Here is a 17,183-nt window from a genome sequence, read left to right on the forward strand (position 1 = left end):
CTCTAATATTTCTGGTTGAACATGATTTTGTAAGCATGTCTGTTAGGTCAGGTCAGTCAGCATGGTGCTGGGACCCCAACACCCACATCAGTGGTTCAGGTACCGCCCTCAGACATCTGACCACATGGCCCTGCACATCCACACCCCCCCCCCCTGCTGGGACAGGCTGTGGGGCTCTGCCAATCTGAGCTGGAGTGGTTTAGAAGATAAATGAATGAACGATCAATTTTAATAAACATTTGGAAGCATCCTCCATATTCAGACAGTGGCTCACCATATAACGCAATCAAGTTCACTCGAACGGTTTATGGCAAACGATTTCTGTGGCTCATTTGAGTTGTCTGTACGTGTTAGTTGTGGAACGCGCACTAATGAGTAATTTCTTATGTAACAGTGAAAGAGGCAAACGGAGGCTCAAACACACTAGTCCTTCTCCAGCGTGACGCTTCCCAATTAGAAACTTGCCAGATGGGTGGGAGAGACGTTCACACATAACATCCCTTTTATTTTGTGTTTCATAGGAGTCGATTCTTAAAGGGACCGACCTCACAAGTACACATAGATACAGAGGAAATGGGCAGTGATGGGATATCTCTGTTTATCTAGACCAGGGTGAAGGCCACATTTCTTCACACTTCTAACTTGAACAAGGCCAATTCTCTAGCAGTCCCAATGCCAACACACACACACCCACACACACACACACACGCACACACACAAACACGCACACACACACACACGCACACTCACTCACACTTTTATATAGTTAACCTGAAGATGTATTCAAAACTGAAGCAGCCAGTTTATCAGAGCTTCTCAGGGCTAAAATAACTTTGAGAAGTGTGTCTGTACAGGTTTCACAGTGCACACCCTGGAACGTGACCTACTTAACAGGTACGGCTGAGAACCATTTGTTGGTTCTCCTTCAAGGACTACACAGCTCACTGTTTCGGCCAACCCCAGTCCTCTCTCCTCAGCTGTGACTGTCAGGATGGTCTTGAAAAGTGAAATGGAGAACAGTATTCGCTCCATTTCTCTGAGGGACCAGACCGGAAGGTTATGCTGTGTGAATGTTAACAGCTTTATCTTTTCATCGCATGTGTAAGATTCAGTTGAAATATGCGTTGTATGATTCAGTGGTGTTTAAAAATCATTTTAAGAAGCCAAGTCACTGAAAACCCCCTTTTCTAGGATTAAGCATTTAATGTATATCAGAAAGAACAGAAACATGTCAAGAAAACCAAGCACATAAACTAATGAAATACTGCACTGCGTCTCCACTGCGTTTACGTGCAGTATAATGTACACTAATATATCATTCAAGTAAACCCATGTGGACTTAGCAAAGAAAATCCGTCTAGCTTCATAAGACGACCCAGTTAAACAGGTCAACGTGACTGGCCAAGAGGCCACGCGCCCCACAATGGCGGACTGCTCGCCACATGACCGCGCCACCCTCTCGGTGGGGTTCGGGTTGGGTTGTTGTCGATATCGCTCGTGTAAAGTTCAGGAATGTGACACCGTTTATTAAGATAGACTTCATGCTCGTTATTGTTCAGTTCAGGTTAGAAATCCGATTTTAACTATATCTACAGTAATAATATATAATGGCTTATATAAGGTCTTACGCAAAAAGACGAGCGTGCCTGTAAAGACAATAAAAGTCTTCAAATAAAAAAAAGTCACCGTAAGTTTCAAATTTCCCTGCTTTTTTAGAGCTATGTCAACAATATGTCCATATACTTTACACTACTTTATAACCCAGCACAGCGTTGGTACAACAGTATATGGGAACTTATTAATCGCTTGTTTTGGGAGGATAACGTGACCCGGACGCGAGACAGTGGCGCTGTCCACTCCGCTAGTTCTGAAATAAGGCTAACGACTCCTGCCCGCTCGTCAGGACTCAACACTTTAACGTGCAATCGCAAACAGTGACCTACAAATTCACATATACATGCACATTTGTACAGTCTAGAGAAATTTAACCGCACAATTTACAGCATGCGACGATAGAGTCTTTCCTCAACTAAATAATTATGCTACCTTCCGGACGCAGAAAGGATTCACGGACACGTACCGTTCTCCACAATTTCTGTGTTTTCACCGTAACCGACGTGGCCGTGACAATAACGTGGGAGACGGCCACCATAATCCCGAAGATCAACGCCAGAAGAGTTCGCACGGGCAGGAGCGAGTAGGCGACGAACATCACGAGCATGAGCTGCCACATGCCCTGCTCGGGCACCGGCGGCGTCCCCGAGCCCAGCGTGACATGCGGGAACGGGCAGCAGAGGAAGCAGAAGGTGAACCCGAAGAGGAGGGTCAGGTTGACGATCTGCTGTAGCTGGGTCACCTGCAAGTACTTGACGTTGGTGACGATGAAGAGCGAGACGAAGATGATACAGTGGACCGGATGGGACCCTTTGGTGATAGTGATGCTGGGCGCCGAGAGTATCTCCACCACGGCCAGCGTGGACGACAGCGTGATGAGCACCGCCAGCGCTTTGAGCGTTGACGTCTGCTCCAACTTCAGATTGTAGTTCTGAAAGAGCGATTCCAGCTCCTTGCAGTCGAATTCATCTTCGCACGCGATGGCGGTCACAGGCACCCCGGGCGGGCAGTGGCTTCTCTTTCGCCGGGTCTTGACTTTCTGAAACGGAATTTCCTCCATGCCAGTGCCATTCATAAGCCGAGCGTCGGGTTGGTAACTACTACTGTCTCCGAGAGAGCGAGAGCGGTGTCAAACGCCCGACAGGTTAACGAGCGAGTGTCCCAGATCGGTCTCGGGGAGCTGAGCGAAGATGCACGCACAATCTGCGGAGCGCGCCGCTCGCTATCTACAGGTTGAACCCCTGTTTTCGCCGTTTGGTACACTGACAACAGAGACATGCATATCCCGGCCTCTCTGATAGAAGAGTCTTTAAAAAAAGTCCACAGTGAGTAGTTTTCTTCCTGCTTTCATTTGAAAAATAAAGAAAGCGAACGGAAGCTCACGTCGAGCGAGTTCTGTATCTAACAGCAATTCACACGGCTCAGATTGGATCACGCCTGCGCAATATGTGCTAGGGATAAAAGCGCGTGTCGGTAAATCATCAGATTGACAAGGCAAGCAATGAAATACACACATACACCCACAACCACGCGCACGCACACACACACACACACACACACACACACACACACACGTGGACGCGTGCAGACACATACGCGCACACGTCCTCAAAATTGCGATTTTGTTCTTCAGACAAAATAATATCACTGTCCAGGCAATATTAACTGATTCGTGTTTGGAATAAGCACTTTAGTCAACCAGTCTGGTTTCAAACGGCGTTCCTGCGAGCCACGTATTTAGAATTTGAGTTGTGATTTTGGAATTTTGCTTTTAGTAAGGGGAAATAACTCGTTCAATCACTTTTAATAATGTAATGTTATTGTCTGATTTATCTTTTTCCTCTTCCTCTTCCTCTCTTCCAGACTAAGAACCCAATTATTATATATTCAACATACACATACAGAAGGCAGTTTATAAGGATTAATGATTTCCTGACAGTGATCGACCTGTCACCACATTACCTCAAAAAAGTATTCCAATTTTATGGAGATTATTCATTTAACTTAAATTTAATTTATTAAAAACCTGAATAGGTTTCAGAGTTGTATTCCAAAGGAAATGAATATGGCAGAAATATACATGATATCTCATATCCTAAGAGATTAAGACAGCTTGCATCAGCTTCAGATATGTTATGTGTTCTAGACATCAAATGTCAACTATGTCCCCCTAAAACAACATATTAATCTCAGCATGGGTAACATTGTGAAATACAGAGGTAGTGTTAGAATAAGAAATGGTGTTAGACTAAGGAATGGTGTTAGACTAAGAAATGGTGTTAGACTAAGGAATGGTGTTAGACTAAGGAATGGTGTTAGATTAGGAAATTGGGTTAGATTAGGGAATGGTGTTAGATTAGAGAATGGTGTTAGATTAGTAAATTGTGTTAGATTAGGGAATAGTGTTAGATTAGAGAATGGTGTAAGATTAGTAAATAGTGTTAGATTAGGGAATGGTGTTAGATTAGGCAATGGTGTTAGAATAATGTACTTGACAAGTGTAGCTGCAATGCTGTTTCAGGTTCACTAGAGCTCTGAGTTTTGGAATCTAATGTGACAGGTTCAGGCTGGAAAGGATTTTATAAATAATCACTATACTTGAAAATGTGTGAAAATATGGAGTGTTATATAGACAAGGATTTAAAAATGTGTTTCTTTACATTTCAAATGTAGAACAAAAGAGTGAGAAGATGTAGAATCTGAATGTGTTTATGTGAAGGAAGAGAGAGAAGAGAGAGCTTAACATCACAGTTCTGTATTATATATTCATATTTAGGAATAGCCAAAAAAAGAGATTGCGTGGCCTTTGACACATCTGTCCTGTAACAAATGACATCCAAGTTCAGGAAATACTGTAATGGGGGACAGAGCACTGTAATGGGGACAGTGTACTGTAACGGGGCAGAGCACTGTAATGGGGACAGTGTACTGTAATGGGGGACAGAGCACTGCAATGAGGGACAGTGTACTGTAATGGGGGACAGAGCACTGCAATGAGGGACAACGTACTGTAATGGGGACAGAGCACTGTAATGGGGACAGTGTACTGTAATGGGGGACAGAGCACTGCAATGAGGGACAGTGTACTGTAATGGGGGACAGAGCACTGCAATGAGGGACAAAGTACTGTAATGGGGACAGTGCACTGTAATGGGGACAGTGTACTGTAATGGGGGACAAAGTACTGTAATGGGACAGTGCACTGTAATGGGGACAGTGTACTGTAATGGGGGACAAAGTACTGTAATGGGACAGTGCACTGTAATGGGGACAAAGTACTGTAATGGGGGACAGTGCACTGTAATGGGGACAGAGCACTGTAATGGGGACAGTGTACTGTAATGGGGGACAGAGCACTGTAATGGGGACAGAGCACTGTAATGGGGACAGTGTACTGTAATGGGGGACAAAGTACTGTAATGGGGACAGTGCACTATAATGGGGGACAGTGCACTCTAATGGGGGACAGAGCACTGTAATGAGGACAGTGTACTGTAATGGGGGACAGAGCACTGTGATGGGGACAGTGTACCATAATGGGGGACAGAGCACTGTAATGGGGACAGTGTACCATAATGGGGGACAGAGCACTGTAATGGGGACAGTGTACTGTAATGGGGGACAGAGGTTTGTTTTGGGGAGCAGAGACTTGTAGAGGAAGAAGATGGTTAGGGAAAGCTGTGCTTCAAGGAAGTACAAGCAGAAATTAACAAATGGCCATAAAAAGACAGAGGAATATTAGACTATTCATTAGGATATTAATTCATTAGGAGGCTTGGATTTGTAGTAGGAATTCAAAGTAAAATATCAATATAGAGTTTGATACAATCTCAATAAAAATTGTAGTCTTATCTGTTTGGTCAGTCCCATTTTAAACCCTCCAGAGATGTCTCTGGAACATTCTCCTGACTAACAGAACCTGTAGTGAGAATAACCACAGCCTCTTTCCACTGTCACTGTGGGACAAGTAGGTCAAAACCCAATGAATCACCAATAATCTCTCTTCCTGCACTGCACATGCTCTTCCTGCACTGGGCCTGCTCTTCCTGCACTGCACCTGCTCTTCCTGCACTGGACCTGCTCTTCCTGCACTGGGCCTGCTCTTCCTGCACTGGGCCTGCTCTTCCTGCACTGGGCCTGCTCTTCCTGCACTGGACCTGCTCTTCCTGCACTGGGCCTGCTCTTCCTGCACTGCACCTGCTCTTCCTGCACTGGACCTGCTCTTCCTGCACTGCACCTGCTCTTCCTGCACTGCACCTGCTCTTCCTGCACTGCACCTGCTCTTCCTGCACTGGGCCTGCTTTTCCTGCACTGGGCCTGCTCTTCCTGCACTGCACCTGCTCTTCCTGCACTGCACCTGCTCTTCCTGCACTGCACCTGCTCTTCCTGCACTGGGCCTGCTTTTCCTGCACTGGGCCTGCTCTTCCTGCACTGGGCCTGCTCTTCCAGCACTGCACCTGCTCTTCCTGCACTGGGCCTGCTCTTCCTGCACTGGGCCTGCTCTTCCTGCACTGGGCCTGCTCTTCCTGCTCGTGCCACTGCTATATCATGAAGGGCGGCATCTGCAAAAGCAAGAACATTGGGAAAAAAAGTGAATGAAAAAACACCTAACATTCGTCATCTTACCAAAGAGGCATCATTATGGTCCAAAGACATGAGCTAAAGGTTTAATCCTAATGTAGAATGTGCCATCACTAGAAAATCTGTCACCCGTGAACATCAGCCTAGAACACAGAAAAAATCCCTTTCCGGAAAATTCCCAGAACATCTCGTTTCACACCCAACCACTGAGCTCCAGGACCGAGAGAGAAGGAGAAAGTTTTGTTCCTGGGAGCTGAGGTGATTAAAAAAAATACTGTATTACCTCATTGACAGTGAAGAAACAAGATGACTTAAGAATCAGCCAACCAAAATTAACCTAGGTTTTCAGATGAGTAACCACGTCAGACAGACAGAACTGAACAAGCTGAATACCCCCATGAGAAGAGAGACTTGCTCTGGGTGGAGATGTGCTCAGTGTGAGGATGGAGCTATAGACCACCATACACACCATGTCATGCAACATCAGGGGGAAGATGACTATTCCAGGTGGGTGTATAATGAGTAGCCCTGACCCGCCTCCCTGCTGGGTTTAGTAAATGACCCTCTGAAGCCTTCCAACCTGCACCAGATTCTGTGCTGAACTCTTGCAATAAAGCCTGTACCAGTGAAGCCACTCCCACTGCTACCAGTGAAGCCACTCCCACTGCTTCCATTGACAAATATGTATGAGCCAAAAGCACTCAAAGAAGTCTAAGGGGACACACAACCGGAGAGCAATGACAGATCACATGGACCACACACCGTTGGACGAAACAATCAGAGCCACCTTAAGAGCCACCTTAAGATCATCAAAATAAACAGCACCGTGTACAGTGCTGACGTGATCTTGCACATAGTGACGACAGCATGATGGTGCTCAATGCCTGGTCACCTAAGTCCATGTCACATTCCACATAAACATCCGCCTTCATCACCAGAACATTAGGACTTAACTGAGGCCATCTAGAATGGTCTTCCTCATGCCAGGGGGCACCATATTCCACGTGTATTATGGTCTTCCTCATGCCAGGGGGCGCCATATTCCACGTGTATTATGGTCTTCCTCATGCCAGGGGGCGCCATATTCCACGTGTATTATGGTCTTCCTCATGCCAGGGGGCGCCATATTCCACGTGTATTATGGTCTTCCTCATGCCAGAGGGCGCCATATTCCACGTGTATTATGGTCTTCCTCATGCGAGGGGGCGCCATATTCCACGTGTATTATGGTCTTCCTCATGCCAGGGGGCGCCATATTCCACGTGTATTATGGTCTTCCTCATGCCAGGGGGCGCCATATTCCACATGTATTATGGTCTTCCTCATGCCAGGGGGCGCCATATTCCACGTGTATTATGGTCTTCCTCATGCCAGGGGGCGCCATATTCCACGTGTATTATGGTCTTCCTCATGCCAGGGGGCGCCATATACCACGTGTATTATGGTCTTCCTCATGCCAGGGGGCGCCATATTCCACGTGTATTATGGTCTTCCTCATGCCAGGGGGCGCCATATTCCACGTGTACTCAAGAGCTGGGTGGAGCATGAAGAAGACAGACAGTGAGAGCTTTCCAAATGTGCATGTGGCAGTAAAACAACTTCAACAAGGGTTGTATAAGATGGATCCATTTTGGTACCCATACTAATTCCTTAGGGTGGTACATAGGTTCAAAGGTGAAGCAGTTTAGTTAATGCTAGCTCTGACTCTGTTAAGACTCTGCTAAGCTCTGACTCTGTTAAGACTGTTAAGAATCTGACTCTGTTAAGACTCTGCTAAGCTCTGACTCTGTTAAGACTCTGTTAAGACTCTGACTCTGTTAAGACTCTGTTAAGACTCTGACTCTGTTAAGACTCTGCTAAGCTCTGACTCTGTTAAGACTCTGTTAAGACTCTGACTCTGTTAAGACTCTGTTAAGACTCTGACTCTGTTAAGACTCTGTTAAGACTCTGACTCTGTTAAGACTCTGACTCTGTTAAGACTCTGTTAAGACTCTGACTCTGTTAAGACTCTGTTAAGGCTCTGACTCTGTTAAGACTCTGTTAAGGCTCTGACTCTGTTAAGACTCTGTTAAGACTCTGACTCTGTTAAGAGATAATTAGTGGGAGGGTTCTTCACAGGTCTTGTTTCCTTACCCAACCAACCACTGATTATTCCTTTCTGTGATATCTTTAACGCTTTGTATGTACCTGGTGGGTTTAGTCTGCATTTGTGATCCCGGCCCAATACATTGCTTTACAAATAAAACAACATTCATTATTTTCTAAGGAGAGTCGTCTTAAATGAGACCTTCAGGACACATATCTATATTAATTACATAATACTTTCACACTTGAAACGCACACACATTTCACACACTAAACTGTCATTAGCTAGCACGATGACCTGCAGTTCCTTGAAGCGATATGACTTCTTTAAGAGCCCAAGGTCAGAGCTAGGAAGGCTCAGCAGATGGTGTGTTATCGAGGTGTTATTCCACTCACAACGTGCTGCTCATTTCGCTAACAAAAGCATCATTTCTAGTGGCCGGACAAGAGTCATTAAATAAGGTGAATTCATGTATTCACAGTCACAGTGATCAGTGGCAGTGGTTGACCCTCATAGAGTCATTCCAAGCTTCTTGTTTGCAGCTCTTAGTGTTTTAGACATTACAAACCTTCTCCTACAGCTCGTCGAAGGTTTTAAACTTAGATATTAAATTCTCTCCTTTGGGCACTGGAAGACACAGAAAGAAAGAGAGAAACAGGGTGAGAGAGAGAGAGAAACAGAGACAGAGAGAATGTGTGTGTGTCTGTGTGTGCATGATTCAGTGAGAAAGTTTCTATTTTTGCTCACAGACACACAGCAGTCATGGCTACAACGGAGAATATAATTGCATAAAGCTATCAGTCATGCACATCTTTTTGGTATACACGATAATCCAGTCTAAGCACTTTGATGACTCTGTACTGGCAACACGTGTGTGACAGGAGTCTTGTCTGAAACGCCGCACGTTCACACAGATCAACACGACCCAACTGGATCTTCAGGGTCTATGTCCACACACAGTCACACGGACACGCCAGTCTTACGCAACACTACGTGCTTCTTTTGACCTTTCATCATTTACCAGAAATTGAACCGATGCTTTCAGCACACCAACACCAGCCACACAGGAGAGTCAGTGGTTTCCTTTAGAATAGTCTAATTAAACATCTGAGTAGTGAGGTGAAAACTACATAGGAGAAAAATGCACGAGCTCCATATCAATAAGCAAGACATCTCCCTGGCCTGTCTGTGCAGTGTCCTCACCAGGGCTGTGAAGTGTCATGCAATGTCCTCACCAGGGCTGTGGGGGGCAGTGTCCTCCCCAGGACTGTGAAGTGTCCTGCAATGTCCTCACCAGGGCTGTGGGGGCAGTGTTCTCACCAGGACTGTGGAGTTCCATGCCATCTGTGTTCCATGCCATCTGTGCATTGCGTCTGCTCCACACACGTTTCTGTTCCTGTCACTTCTTCTGAGGGAGAACTCTACCTCCGCGCTTTTCCAATGGAGTCCGCATGGTCCTGTTCAACAGAACTGCTCAGATTGTGATCACGAATAAGCAAAAACCATCTGAAGTTGTATTCTGTGTTTACATCCCAAAACACATAGCTCTGTCAGTATAATATGCTCAAACATTTAGGGGATGTGGATTCTTCTTAGACCTCAAAAGATTTCAGTATCAATATATGTCAGTATTACTACAATTACAGGTCACAAAATACACTTCAGATCTTTTGTTTCATCTGGACAACTAATACAGACATATCGAGGTACAATACTAATACAGACATAACAAGATACAATACTAATACAGACATAACGAGGTACAATACTAATACAGACATAACGAGGTACAATACTAATACAGACATAACGAGGTACAGCAGTCTTTTTAGAGCACCAGAACAGGATCAGTTCCAATTAAACACCACTGGGAATGAACTAATTAACTATTAATGACTTAGGTGTTGAATTCTTTTTTCTTTGTAAGTACTGAGATTGAACCTCGGTCATCCTAGCACACACCTTGCAGAAACACAGTCCTAAGTGGTGTGACTCAGACGTTTCTTTGCTGGCTATGCAGGGGCTCTTGAGTGAAACACGCCAAGAGGGTCAGACGTACTGCACAACGCTAAATCAGTCTCCAGTTCTGAATCAGACTCCAGTTCTAAATCAGACTCCAGTTCTAAATCAGACTCCAGTTCTAAATCAGACTCCAGTTCTGAATCAGACTCCAGTTTTGGTCATTATGAGCTCACTAGCATCTGTTAGCTACCATGATATGAGCTAGCTGAACATACGCTAGGTAACACAATAACGTGGAGTTCCTCCTGCCTGTTATATGTAAACACAGGAAATCCCACCAGAAATTCAGTGCAAATGTTGAAAAATATTTTGCAAAATCTCTGCTATAGTGAAGAAGTAAAATACTGAAAACCTTTTAGTTCCCATTTATATAAATAAGTATCTGGGCTTTAAATTACACCTCATTATAGTACAGTAATATTAATAGGATGGGTGGATGCTGATTAATGTGTATCTAAGGTATTACCCTTGAAAAAGTAGCACGCATCAGAAGGGGCTGGTCCAGTGAGGGTACACATGGAGCCCAGGGTGGAGGTTTGTGGCTCGGTGGGCCAGCGGAGACAAACCCGGGCCCGACCCGGAGGTGGAACCGCACCGTTGGCTGGGGAAGCAGCTCTGTGCTCCAGCAGGTGTGGGGGGTCGGCGGGTAGCTGCTGTCCCAGCCAGAGTCCCCCACAGCTCACCGTTCCCACGCTGCACACTCATTTATACAAGTATGAGTCACACTACACGACACTGAACGCCAGCACACTGAGACGCCGCAGAGCTGGGCATGTACAAAGAGAAAGAGTGAGAGAGACACATGAGAGAAGAGTGAACAGGAGAGGAGAGAGGAGAGAGGAGGAGAGAGGAGGGGAGTGATCTTACTGGTGTTACATGTAAACCAGAGCACTTTAGTCTTTCCTCTCATTTGCTGGTTCAGACAGGACAACTCATCAGCCATAGTGCATCACTAGTGAGCAAACTACAAACCCACATACAGACGCAGAGACTCATTTTCAGGCTGACCCAGGATCTGTACTATTATGATACAGTACGATCGCTCTGCCTTGTGTATCATTTCCGTTATTCTGATCTAGGATGCGTGCTGCGGTTCTGATGGGCTGGGCAGGTCCAGGATCAGTTCTGGTGCTCCAGCCGGCCCAGACAGCCTCAGTGGAGTGATGGGGAGAGTGAGGGTGGGAGGGCAGAGTTTTAAGCATCTGCAGGAGGATATAATGTGGCTAAAAGGAAGAAACATTTAATCAGGCGATATTGTTCTGTTTAAAAAGTTCTTTTATTTGTTATTGACAAGTAAACTCACCCACAGTAAGTCAGACAGTGAGTCACATGGGAGCACAGCTGTGTCGTGCACTGCCTAAACACGATCTGTCCGTCAGCAGCGCTACAAACAACAGAGTACTGCTTCTGTACACACTACACACTCCTGTACACACTCCTGCACACACTACACACTCCTGCACACACTACACACTCCTGTACACACTACACACTCCTGTACACACTCCTGCACACACTACACACTCCTGTACACACTCCTGTACACACTACACACTCCTGTACACACTCCTGCACACACTACACACTCCTGCACACACTACACACTCCTGTACACACTACACACTCCTGTACACACTCCTGTACACACTACACACTCCTGCACACACTACACACTCCTGTACACACTACACACTCCTGTACACACTCCTGCACACACTACACACTCCTGTACACACTCCTGCACACACTACACACTCCTGTACACACTCCTGCACACACTACACACTCCTGCACACACTACACACTCCTGTACACACTCCTGCACACACTACACACTCCTGTACACACTACACACTCCTGTACACACTACACACTCCTGTACACATTCCTGCACACACTACACACTCCTGTACACACTACACACTCCTGTACACACTCCTGCACACACTACACACTCCTGTACACACTACACACTCCTGTACACACTCCTGCACACACTACACACTCCTGTACACACTACACACTCCTGTACACACTCCTGCACACACTACACACTCCTGTACACACTACACACTCCTGTACACACTCCTGCACACACTACACACTCCTGTACACACTACACACTCCTGTACACACTCCTGTACACACTACACACTCCTGTACACACTCCTGTACACACTACACACTCCTGCACACACTAAACACTCCTGTACACACTCCTGTACACACTACACACTCCTGCACACACTACACACTCCTGTACACACTCCTGCACACACTACACACTCCTGTACACACTCCTGTACACACTACACACTCCTGTACACACTCCTGTACACACTACACACTCCTGCACACACTACACACTCCTGTACACACTCCTGCACACACTACACACTCCTGTACACACTACACACTCCTGCACTCCTCTACACCTCCACACCTCCACCACTCTACACCTCTACCACTCTACACCTCCACCCCTCTACACCTCCACCACTCTACACCTCTACCCCTCTACACCTCCACCACTCTACACCTCCACACCTCCACCACTCTACACCTCTACCACTCTACACCTCCACCCCTCTACACCTCCACCACTCTACACCTCCACACCTCCACCACTCTACACCTCCACCCCTCTACACCTCCACACCTCCACCACTCTACACCTCCACCACTCTACACCTCCACCCCTCTACACCTCCACCACTCTACACCTCCACACCTCCACCACTCTACACCTCTACACCTCCACCACTCTACACCTCCACCACTCTACACCTCCACACCTCCACCACTCTACACCTCTACACCTCCACCACTCTACACCTCCACCACTCTACACCTCCACCACTCTACACCTCCACACCTCCACCACTCTACACCTCCACACCTCCACCTCTCTACACCTCTACCACTCTACACCTCCACCACTCTACACCTCCACACCTCCACCCCTCTACACCTCCACCACTCTACACCTCTACACCTCCACCCCTCTACACCTCCACCACTCTACACCTCCACACCTCCACCACTCTACACCTCCACACCTCCACACCTCCACCACTCTACACCTCCACACCTCTACACCTCCACACCTCTACACCTCCACCACTCTACACCTCCACCACTCTACACCTCTACACCTCCACACCTCCACCACTCTACACCTCCACACCTCTACACCTCCACCACTCTACACCTCCACCACTCTACACTTCTATCACTCTACACCTCCACCCCTCTACACCTCCACCCCTCTACACCTCCACACCTCCACCACTCTACACCTCCACCACTCTACACCTCCACACCTCCACCACTCTACACCTCCACACCTCCACCACTCTACACCTCCACACATCTACATCTCCACACCTCCACCCATCTACACCTCAACCTCCACTCTACACTCTCACTCTCCCTCTCCCTCATTCCTATTCCCTCTCTCCCATCTGCTCACACACACACACACACACACACACACACACACACACACACACACACACACAAACACACACACTTTCACACAGTATGTGTTTCAGTATTAACTGATATTAGAGACATTAATGGAGATGTATCTCCACATGGTTTAGTTCTAGGATGCCGTGTGTACAAAAGACTGTTATTTATTTGTTTTGAGTCTTTAGTTATTGTATTTATTGGTGGGAGTTTCACCTGCATTCTTATATTCGACATTAGATGGCAGTGTTACTGCACCAATGTCCAGTTAGCATTTTATATAAAGCCACGAAGTAGCGATATGTTACGGAGTCTGCCATTTCCACCATATCGGGGCGACGGTGTAATGCGATCTCTAACTTATTAATCGTGTGTGTTCATTGAATAAAAACCACACGTACAACACACCCACATTCACCAATTCCTATTTGGAGAATAAAGGAGTGTTAAGTGCAAGACTGGGCCAGCTCTCTCTCTCTCCCGTCATCTCAACTCACCTAGATATATACAATTGCGATCCTAACCCGATCCTCTGTAGCGATTACAACATAGCCTAACTAGTTCACAGTCCTCCATACAAATTTTGGTCCTTCGAGCCGGATAAGAGTAACCACTACAGTTAATATGTCTAGGCCGCATGAGAGAGATGTCAGAGGTGCAGACAGGCCATTGAGATCAAGGCATCCGCCACCTCATCTTCAGGACTATGAGGTTGACTACACCCCAAGTTGTCGCGTTCCAGATGATGAACAGGCCTCGTCATCTGAAGTGCTTAGATGTCTCCTCAGCATGAGGGAAGAAAGTAATCAACTGCGTTGAGATGTCCAGCGTCTCACAGACATGATCCAACTATCTCCTGGTCAAGCATCTCAATCTCAGTCACTGTCCAAGAATGGAAAGGATAATACATCTAACACACCAACCCCTACCGGTAAGCAGACGCCACTCAGAGGTCACAGCGACCCACGTCCGCTAGTAGGTGCCCTGCCGGTGAACAGTGATGCCCCTTCCTTCCCACAAGATCACCACCATGACACCATGGTAGACCTTGAGTGCCGCTTACAGGAAGCAGGATTAACAACTAGAGATGCAACTTCTCCAATAACCTCTAGAAGCTCATCTCCCTGTTCCCAGATAAGGCCTCAAGGTCTAAACATTGATGAGCGTCCAGAGACAGAGCTGACATGTCACAAAGACCGTACGTTACGCATTAAAGCTTCTGTAGGACCAGGTGATAGCCAACGGCCACGTCCCAAAGCAGCATCCCGTTCTGATGTCAAGTATCAATCGCAATATGAGGATGACTACGATAGCTATGACAAGCCCTATCGCCACGACAATAGGAATGACCGCTCTTATAGTATTCCTCCACCTAAGGCAAGCCACTCATATTATAATGAGTATGAGCGCGCTAAATCCTACCGCATAAGTAGATCAAGAGCCCGCTGTGACAGCAGCTACTATGGCCATGAGAGAGGAGACTCCCCAGATGACGGAGATCATACTGATGACCCTTGTACATCTCGTCATGGATATGACAGAGAGAGATGTTGGGGAGGCAGATACTCATCTGACCAGCAGTATTATTTGCCACGCTATGATCCACCCTACAACAAAGCTCTTATTCTAGACTCCTATCATGGTCCTAAACCAACTATCCCTGATTTTAAATCTGAGGACCCACGTGAATTTGCTAGACTGAAATTAGCTCTGGACAACTTACTCCCACATGATGCTCCAGAGCACTTCAAGTATCAAATACTCACCGATCATCTCAAGTATGAGGAAGCAATGCTCATAGCAGACTCCTACACTAACAGTCCATTCCCATTTACAGATACTATACGAGCACTCACAGAGATGTATGGTCAACCTCAACAGCTAGCACTGAAGAGAATTTCTGATCTAATGGATGGACCTAACATTCGGAACGGTGACGTTAGAGCTTTTAAATCATTTGCCCTTCAAGTTCGTGCATTAGTGGGAATGCTGCAACCCCTCGGAAGCCAAGGATGGACCGAACTGAGGTGTGGCTCTCATGTCTCTCGCCTTTTAGCTAAGTTGCCACATGACCTAAGAGCACACTTCCACAGATTTGTGAATCCCATCAATACTCCAGTTCCAACCCTGCTTGACCTGGCCGACTGGCTTGAGTACGAAGTACGAGTTCAGGTTAGTGGTGACCAGCAGAGTAGTACATCCGCCAGAGAGAGACAAGCTCCACCCAAGAGTCGTCGTCCTGACTATAAACCACAAAGATCTACCGCTGTTCTGCTTGGTAGTGAACCTCACTTGCAGGCGAGAATGAATAAGGATCCTTCTACAAAGGAGGTCACACAAGAGAAGCCAAAGAAGTACTGCCCATTCTGCAATACTGAGCAACATTATTTGAATCAGTGCAGCAACTTCAAACTCCTGTCAGTGGAAAAGAGAACAGAGTGGATTAAAGTAAACAAAAGATGCTGGCGATGCGGGCGTGACCATCAGGCAGCCAAGTGCAACCTCAAAGCTAAGTGTAAACAATGCGAGAGGAAGCATCTAGAGGTCCTGCATGAGGTCAATACCAGCCAAAATGCTACAGTATCAGAACCCAGCACATGTCTTGTGAGTTCTGTACCAGAAGCTCTGTACATTAACCGGCCAGCGAGCAGCCGCCAAGTGTTACTTAAGCTGAGTCGTGTCCTCCTCCAGAGTGGCTCAAAGGTACTTGAGACCTATGCAATCCTGGATGATGGGTCAGAGCGCACAATTCTCCTAAACGATGCTGCAGTTCGCCTGGGCCTTCAAGGGAAGCCTGAAGACCTCACACTCTGTACCGTCCAACAAGAAGTCCGCACTGTTAAGGGAACTACTGTTTCCTTCTCAGTTGCTCCTGTCTCACAACCTGCCAATTCTTATCATATACACAAGGCCTTTACTGCCAAGGAGCTGAACCTAGTCTGCCATACCTACCCAGTCGAAGCTCTACAGGAGAAGTATCGCCACCTCCGGGATCTTCCTCTGCCAATTATGAAGGATGCACAGCCGTTATTGCTGATCGGGTCGGACTATCCCCATCTAATTACGCCAGTGGAACCAGTTCGTCTCGGCCCACCAGGTGGACCTGCGGCAGTTCATACCAGACTGGGATGGACATTACAAGGCCCTACAAGTCTCTTACGCCGACAAATGTCAGCACAGCAGTGTTTCTTCACTACCTGCTACAGTCCAGAAGCTGAGCTCCTAGGCCATGTGGCGAAGCTTTGGCAGTTAGATACATTACCGTATAGGAGTGAAAAACTGATCACCAGGTCGAGGCAAGATGCAGAGGCAGTTCGTATATTAGAGGAGAAAACCACCAGAGTAATGGTTGATGATGTGAACAGGTATGCCACTCCACTGCTATGGAAAGACAACCTCCCCCCTCTCC

General features: G+C 46.8%; 1 protein-coding gene across 3 annotated transcripts in view; it reads right to left on the minus strand.

The window, feature by feature from the left end:
- The window catches only part of adcy1b (adenylate cyclase 1b), a 68,628-nt gene extending 65,440 nt beyond the window's left edge, over positions 1–3,188 (minus strand). For 2 of the 3 annotated variants that reach the window (XM_076972999.1, XM_076973001.1), the window contains exon 1: positions 2,081–3,188. In XM_076972999.1, coding sequence (XP_076829114.1) covers positions 2,081–2,689 — 609 coding nt within the window. In that variant the 5' untranslated portion in view covers positions 2,690–3,188. The remainder of the gene's footprint in view (positions 1–2,080) is intronic. The other variant, XM_076973000.1, reaches the window with a different exon arrangement.
- Between the last annotated feature and the right edge of the window lie 13,995 nt (positions 3,189–17,183).

Source organism: Brachyhypopomus gauderio, chromosome 14, assembly GCF_052324685.1.
Source record: "Brachyhypopomus gauderio isolate BG-103 chromosome 14, BGAUD_0.2, whole genome shotgun sequence".
NCBI classification, from domain to species: Eukaryota; Metazoa; Chordata; class Actinopteri; order Gymnotiformes; family Hypopomidae; genus Brachyhypopomus; species Brachyhypopomus gauderio.